Genomic DNA, 8,667 nt, shown 5'->3' with positions numbered 1-8,667 from the left:
ATTGCCTTCCAATTTGTAATCATTTGTTGTAAATCGTTCGAATCTTTAACTAATTCTTCATTTTCTACGCCGAAAAAACGTTAACACTTTGGCAGTCGTACATTTCGGCGTAGATCTTACCGCCAATCACCGCGGCACTTTCCACTTAGTCTATTATTGTATAATTATGTTAGATTTTTTGAGAAATCACATTGATCATTATTATCATCATTATTGAATCTTTATCATATTATCTTAATTTATTTTGTACATCTGTGCATTATATAAATTTATTTATTTATTTCCCGATTGTCCCGTACAGTTACAGAAATCGGGATTATGATCATTTGTTGATCATTCACTTTCGTTGGATCGTTAAACTCGCAATAGAACGCTATCAACTACAGGAATCGTTTGTCTCGCGAGTAAGTGTCGATTAAATTAAAAAGAAAAAAGAAACTGAAGTCACGTAAACATGATGGCGGCCGACAACAGATTGTAGAGTGAAATCACGTTTACGTGACAGCGGTCGTCAATTTGTTAAGAAATATTTTTAACATGCCAGAAACGAAAACGCTCGATTATGTGGCGCACAGAAGTAGACAAAAAGAAGAGAAGAACGAGCCTACATCAAATGACAGTTAATGAACCCGGTGGCATGTAAAAAGTGATCGATTAACCTTAGTTTCGATTAAAAAAAAAGAAGAGAAGCTTGATCGATCGAGCACGAACCAATGATCCATCAAAATCGATCCGTCGTAACTTTGTCGGGGTCAGGTGTAACTTTGATATAAGCTGATTCCACGACTAATTCAGTCAATTAAGCCTGCGGTGGAGCGTGTATTGGCGATAAATGCTCGGTAAGCGTACATTACAGTGGTGCACACCTGAATTTTCATAAACGTCGATGAGAACTCTGTAAAGCGAAAATATGATCTACGATGGCGCTGTCGTCCTCTCCCTTGCCTTCTCTTTTTTCCTATAATTTATCCCTACCATAACGCGTCTTTGTTCTTTTCCTCTCCTCTTTCTCTTCTTTTTTTCTTTTACTTTACACTCAGAACTTCTTCTCTCTTTTCTCGAGTAATTGGATATCGCAACGACCGGGTCCTTAACGATCTTGGATACAATAACCCGATGAGGTCACGTCCTGTTTTAGGTTTCCAATTATACTCGAAAGCTGCGATGCAAGATTCTAGCGCTTCGTCTCCCTTAATATCAATCATATTTAACGCTAACCATAAACAATATCGGCGTATGCGTGAAAATATACTAAACATTGAAAATAGGAAATTATTAGACGTTGGCAGTGTACGTTGGATGTCGTTACGGTTTGGAAATCATTAGATCGACCCGAGCTTTCGACCGATATTCGATTTAACAGGATTGTAAGTACAGACCACAGGAACCAGCCGTATTAGTTACCATTATCGAAATGACCAGCTAGGATGACAGCCATTAAAAGCACGAACCAGCTGCTTCCCTTCGTAAGGTTCCCCCATGGTAGAAGACCCTATGGTGCATCACGCATTATAATTAACCATATATATGTATACCGTGTTCTGCCACCCCCCATGTTCATAGCACGTCAAAGATAAGTAAATGCTCCGACACGCACCTACACAGGGTCTACCAAAAAAATCGTGCGGCAGTCGTCATTCTTCTTCTGTTTGATCGTCTTTTGTCTTATTTTTTCATGATGTACAATACGATTAATAATAATGTAGACGAGGTTATTCATATTTTACGCGAAGGAATTACAGGTTATTTTTATTAAAATTTTAAATTCTACTTGATAACGTTTGTGATCATTATTTTGTGCCACCCTATAATTTACCGTGTATGCGTGCATCGCGGCGTGCCGTCATGGTTAGAATCCAGGTGAATGTTACAAAATGTTCGTTACAAACTAGCATTCGTATTCCTCAGCTGCCTAATTTTCGATGATTCCATTTGACTCTCGTGCGTTGAATACCCAACAATTACATACGATCAACGGACGTTTCATTTAGAATTCTAATTTAATTACGAGGAAGGGGATAAATGAATACACACAGCGGAAATGTACGAAAGCACGATCGTTTATTATTTAATTTTCCTTAAATGACTAGATGACTAGAGTTTTTTATATTTTTAATTATTCAGATATAGTTAGGACTTCAGTATCTCGGAAGACGAGATCAAACAACATGGAGTTTTCAACTCTTTCATATTCAGTTATTCTTTGGAGGCGCTGCATTGTTGATTCATCGAAGAATCAACCGAATCAGGCTTTCGATGGCTCACTCTGCGATTGATTTAAAGAACGTTTGTCATTACAGACGTCATTATATCTCCATTAACGATAATCTTGTGTTTTGACTACGACGAAAGAATTTTTCTATCTCGTCTAAGTCAAAACATCTACCATGGCGAGCTCATCCAAACCTCCATATATATCACCCGACGAATTATTTACAGAAATAACATGCTTAACAATTGGCAATTAATACTAACGAGGACAACGTCGACGATCAGTTAATTTACAATGACGACGGTATCAGGGAAGAGCGATGACAAATAAATATACAGGATCCGCGACGCTCTCGTCACGATGAAGTAGCTGCAATTAAATACAAGCTCGTTTTCTCAGTTTTGTGCCGCCTTTTTCGATGATTTCATCGTCTTCGACGTCTTCGACGCTTCGTTTTGTTGCTTCGAAGCATCTACCGATGAAGCAAGAGGCTTCTTATTCACCTCGCATACCTTTCGAGCTCGCCAATAATCTGCAATAAGCAAAATGGGTCAAGTTATAGATTGGTATGCACATTTTGCGATTAATTGAAATTTAAAGTACGATACATGCGTTGCTCGATGCATAATAAATTTAGGAATTAACTCGTGTGTAGTTTCGCTAGTCTAGTCTGTAGTTTACCGTAAAAAGAAAAAGGAATGAGAAATTTGAAATAAAAACCGTTGCCATATCTTTGTTCGAAGATAAGTCGTAAGGTTTCGTCGAAGAGCAGTAGAACGACACACTTGTAAAGCTGGAGGGTTCAGTTTATTGCGACGTAGTTTAACGTAGTATGGGGAACACACCACGTAAGAAGCACAAAAATTTCCACAACAAAAGCCACGGACGAACAAAACGTCTTGTGGACACCCTATTTTTGATCAGGTAGTCACCTGAGCACCCTTGCTGTTTCCTTTTTTTACTCAATCTCTTGTCTTTTCTTTGCCCAGCAGGTACGATTTCGCGTTAATGGTGTCACGCTGACAATTTCTTCTTTGTATTTTTTCTTTTTAATCTTTTTCTTTTTTAACAAAATTGAGAAACAATCAGGACTAAGGAAACGAAAATCGATTGAACTTAGGAACATACTTAGCGAACTTGATTTTATTCGATAATTCAAATTGAAAATAGTAAAATGAACTAACTAAAACTAAAAACGAGACAATTGTCAAGGATATCGATTCAATCCTAAAATGAAGGCACTTAATTCTGTTTGAGAATTGAGATCGAAAGTATCAATTGCAATCAGAGAATTGAAAGATAAAATAGGTTAGACTTGAAACTATTATCAACGATGTCGACAATCTCAAAATCAAGAAACGTAATTTTACTCGATGATTGAAAAAGATAGTAATCGGGGAAACGAGTATCAAATAACATAACAGCGGGACAATTATTATCAACGATATTAACAGTGTACAAACTAAGAGACTTGATTCTATGCGATAATGACAAGTGCAAGAGATGGAATAAATCGAAGGAGCAGCCATGTGTCGAGGACATCACGATCCTTTCTCTCGTCCTCCCTTTTCGCACTGGTTTGCCATATGGCGTGCGAAACCAAGCTTCCTTAACTAACGTCCTCTAGTTTCTCTCCTCTGGCTTGAATTCCGTCGAGAATTTCGTCCGTCAACATCTGTTTCCTCGCCTAACCAATCTACAAAATATCCTACGACTGCGTATTTTCGCGGAGGCCAACGTCTATCTGTCCATATGTTCCGAGCAAGATTTGGGAACAAAGATCGGGATTACCTTTGTGCGTGGATCCTCGATGTACACCCTCCTTCCTTCTGGAGAGTTTCTCAATCGAACGAAGAATTTCCACCCGAGGATTTCAAAAGGAGGTCAGTTTCCTTTGGATTCTCTAAAGAACATACCTAAATCTCCCTTCTCTTTATTCGAAACGCGTCACAATTCTCGGAGATCATAGACGACGCTTAAAGTTTTTGATTGGTTGGTCCGTACGCATATCAGGAGAAAGAAGGGAAGAAGTAAGGGAGTATCTTAACCTGCGTTGCTGCTCTTTATAGTCGTAACGAGAAACGGATGGATAAAGGAAATGCAAATGCAATCGTAAGGAGCCGGGTATTGCGACAGGTGGTATACGACCTTCGAAAGGTCCCGTTGGTATCGCGTGTTCGCGGGTCTGATTTAATCGTGGGAAAAGACGCCGAAGTCGTCGCAGCGGTGTAGCGGAGGTTAACAGGTGTTAGTGGGAAAGGGTTTGTTGTAGTGTTTCGCTTCGTTGACTTTTCACGGTTCTCCTTGTATACTTTGGGTCAAAGAATAATACAGCGACTTGTTATCACGCACGATGGTACTTCTGTAAAATATCCAACGTGTAAATACTTCGTGTTCGTATCAATCGGGTAAGAATGTCCTGTATATCTTGTTTATAAAAGCTACAGTGAATAGAGAATTAATCAAGCAAATAAAGTTAAACAAGTAATTAAAGTAAAAGTATTAGTGACGAATGGTCGCACGTGAAATATGCACTTGGCCGACATTGCATGATATCCATTGTGCAGCGAGCGACCGTTGACGTATATGATAAAACTACTCCAAGGTGCGCTTAGGTCCAAAGAATCCAAGGAATGCGATCGTAAGTTCGTCTTACTCCTTGAAAACTGGAGCCCTTCGATGAGTCAGGGGACCCTACAGGTATTTCGTCCGCCTTCAAACATGCGTGACTCATCGGCGTGATTCATTCGATAACCTATGAGAACACTTTCTAGACCTTCTATCCGCTTGCACATCGCTTTCTTATTTATAACGATTCGTCATTCCAACTTTTGCGTCAGTTGTTAGCAATGCAGTCGGGAAACGTGTTCCATCGACCAATTGAACCGCAACGCGAATTAACCGAACAAAGATTGTGGTGAACGAGACGGTACACGTCTCTGACGTACGAAAAGATGCACGAGCTATATGTTAATAGGGAGGCGGTATCGTGGATGCGCGCGCGCACGTGTGTATGTGTGTGTGTAAGAGAGGAAGAAAAGATCCAGAGGGCCAACTACGCTGGTGGGTTTGTAATTTTGGAAAGCGATAGTGGTTAGCCGACAGGGTCGAAAGTTTCTGGATAGTCGCGTAAAACCAGAAGCTTGAGAGGATCAGAAGATGGAGGGAGAGAGAAGGCGGAAGAGACGCGGAGCGAGGCTAGACTAAGAAAACAGGTCGGAGCCACGCGACCGGCCTGCGCTTGCGCTTCTACCTTCCCTTTCCTCGCCAAACGCTGTCGCTTTCCCGCCAAAAATCTACGATGCTCTTACCACCGTACCAACAAGCTTATCAAATTCATTTCCATTTCGTGGATATCCCATCAGATACATCAAGTTATACACGTTTCTCGTTCAAAATGTTATTTCAGAATCATTATTCTACTCCACTAGAAAATTTATAATTATTGAATTACTTGGTAAACTAATTGATATTAAAAACAAAGAAATTCTCTCTATATGATCAGTTCTAAACGAACTTTTTGTTGGTTTCTGTCAGAAATATTGAAAAAAAGGATACTTTCAGTTAGAACTTGTTACCATTTATAGAAAACTTATAAAACTCCATGAAATTTTCAGGTAATGCTGAGTCACGCTCGATGCATCGCGTACTACCAAGAAACCATTTACTTCGTTATTAGAACAAAGAAAATTGTCGAAAAATCCGTACTCACCGTGCATGCTGGTTTGTCTGGAGTACGGATTGCTCCGTTTTTTCGGCGATTGTTCGTACTTGTCGTTGTGTTTCCTCTGGTAGTTGTTCTCCTTGTCTTCGGATCGAGGATCGACGCCCCATCGTTTTGCGAATTTGCTTCTTTCCGCATCGAGCGCCTCGTGTAGCATTTCCACGGTTTCCCTTGAATTCGGCTTACCGAACAGGCAACGTGGTACGCGCGAGGCCATCGTAGTACTGGACAACACTGTGAAGTGAACTTCGCGACAAATCGAAGCTACCAGCATCTCGAAGACGTCTTCTGTTTTTATAAATCGGATTATCAACTTGCAAGGAAACACTTTTGTTCTGATCCTCCGCTCTCCGCTTCAGAAATTCGAACGTCTTGACGAATTTCCTATTTTGCAGATAAATTCGAAGGTGTGCAGGTACGTTTTCTTCGTTTTCATACGCTCAGCGTTCCTCGAAGAATTATTCTTTTTATGTTACGATGAGTTTTCCTCCACTTTTCTGTCAAGTTTTCTCGAAAATTCGCCGCTATCTTTCTTACAAAGTCACGAGAACCGAACTAAATAAGCAACTTCTAGTCTTCACCGTTCGACGGTCAGACTCGTTCTGGTTGAATCTTCAAGGCAAGGAAGCTTCTTTCGAGCCCACCGTTTGCCGAAGCCACGAGGTCCGGTGCCCTTCCACCGACTTCCAGGATTCAAATCTGATTGGTGCGCCAACGTGGATGCGCAGTAAAAATGGCGCGCATTCACTATCATTCCATCCTTCTTTTATTAATACGTCCTCGCCTTTTCCAACTTACCAATCACGCTTTTCTTCTCGTTCCTCCGTCTCCCTCGCACTTTCGTCCCTCGAACCGTCCAACGGATTATGCTAAACGATTTTGGTCAGAGAAGGGACGAGGCTCGCGCCATGAAGCCTACCTTTTATTTTTTTCTAAGTAGCACGACGTATAGAGCGATCACGATCGCGCGGAATACTCTCCTATACGAGTGTGTGCCGCAGTTCCTCCTCTCTAAATCATTCTCAGCTTTTTATCATCGCGATTCTTCGCGCGTGGAAATAAAAGATACCACATTTATTTAGCCAATTTCTTAGCTTGTACTTTTGGCAATGTCAAAAATATAGTTATTTGAATCGATAAGATCGAGAGTTAATAGTTGATAGAATCAATGTCTAAGCTATTCCAAATGATATTTATCTTCGTAGATTAGTCGTGCGTTTTGATAATATACAGCTTGACGAAAAGAAATAGGTTTTGTGATAAAAATAAAAAGTTGCGTCCGAGCTTGCCAATTATTTGATAATTTATGAATTCGAAGGGTGAGTCGACCGATTGTTAAAAATACGTACTATGTATTTTCGCGGGAAGCCGAGCGTTCTGCGATGAAAGGAAAAAAAGACGATCGTTCGAAAGCAGGTGGACCAGACAGAAAAAGAGGGAGAGCCGATGTAGGAACAAGTTTCGTGTTGAAAATTGACCATCGCGTCATTGCGATTATTTTTTCTTTTTCACAGCAATGATTACGATACAACCCGACGTCGATCAAATGCAAATCCTCGATGATCGTTCAATTTTAATTACACCGTTCGCAATTTTTTCCTTCAACAGAATATCTTGTTTTTATAGCCGATTCGTAGAATTTTGAAACTAACATTGTGTCACTGTACGCAACGCGATAGGGGTTCGAGTTTTGCATTGCGCATTGTGAATGTCAGCAAATTCGTTCAAGGTCGTAATTTCATTTCAGTACAAGGTGTTATCCTTGATACCGCACTGGATCGGTCGCCTCGAAACACCCTTTCTATTTCGTTTCAACCGTGTATGCAATTAATGCGAATCGTAGGTGAACTAACGAACGTAATATCGTAATTATGAACAGTGTGTACGAATGTGCTTCGTTGTACATATATCACGGTTTCCATGCGATGAGGGTAAATTCGACCGTTACAGAAAACGAGTTGAAAAACACCATACACCGTAGATCATGCGGGCACACAAGCTTACGTGTGTTCGTATACGTGTAAAGCGGCTTTGACTGTGACCAAAGTATGGACAGGTGAACACCGTGACCACGATGGTCAGCCGCCGTAACGATTATTACCGAGGTTTGTGATTGCTTTGAAAGATGTTTTGCGATATTCCCACATTATAACCGAGCAACATCATTAGTGGCTCATGATTGTTCAGTTTTTAGGAAGCTCGTGATAGACGTTATTTATCGCGGACATTATATATGTCATACTTTATAACGAAAACCATTTTGCCTTTTTTATCGTTTACTTCTTTCCCATAGAAAAGCAATAAATCGCATAATACAAACATCATAGGCTTCGAATGCTTTTCAGACTTTACTTTAGTCCCGTTTCTAAGGGCAACCGTCGAGTCCTCGAGGGAATATCAACTTCCTCCTTGCTTAAACGCGAGAACATCGATATCCGTGGGGGATTTTCAGTTTGAACGCTCCGCGCTCCCCAACGAGTTCGTTGTTTCCGGTCCCGAGCATACAGACCGGAACACACGGGGAACACGGTGACGTCAGTGCATCGTCGAAAATTAGAGAGAAACCGATCCGCAGGGGTTCTGTGTCAGGATGTAGTTAATACCGGCAACTTTAACTCGAACCCAAGACGATTACAGGGTCGATCATTTTCCATACGCCTGCACACCCTAATAGATAATACGTTTAAGCGGTAAGCAATTTGCCGGATTTTTTCGAAACGTTCGGTTCCTA

General features: G+C 40.8%; 1 protein-coding gene across 1 annotated transcript; it reads right to left on the bottom strand.

Annotated features, from left to right (window-relative positions):
• Positions 1 to 2,038: 2,038 nt before the first annotated feature.
• LOC126918556 (uncharacterized) lies at positions 2,039 to 6,562 on the bottom strand. Its single transcript, XM_050726598.1, has 2 exons — positions 5,925 to 6,562; positions 2,039 to 2,744 (listed from the first exon to the last, which is right to left on the bottom strand). Exons 1-2 carry the CDS (start codon positions 6,208 to 6,210, stop codon positions 2,608 to 2,610), a joined length of 423 nt encoding a protein of 140 aa, XP_050582555.1. The 5' UTR covers positions 6,211 to 6,562; the 3' UTR covers positions 2,039 to 2,607.
• Between the last annotated feature and the right edge of the window lie 2,105 nt (positions 6,563 to 8,667).

The sequence above is a fragment of the Bombus affinis genome, chromosome 7 (genome assembly GCF_024516045.1).
Source record: "Bombus affinis isolate iyBomAffi1 chromosome 7, iyBomAffi1.2, whole genome shotgun sequence".
NCBI classification, from domain to species: Eukaryota; Metazoa; Arthropoda; class Insecta; order Hymenoptera; family Apidae; genus Bombus; species Bombus affinis.
The sequence above is the reverse complement of the archived record's forward strand: the minus strand, read 5'-3'. Positions and strand labels throughout refer to the sequence as shown.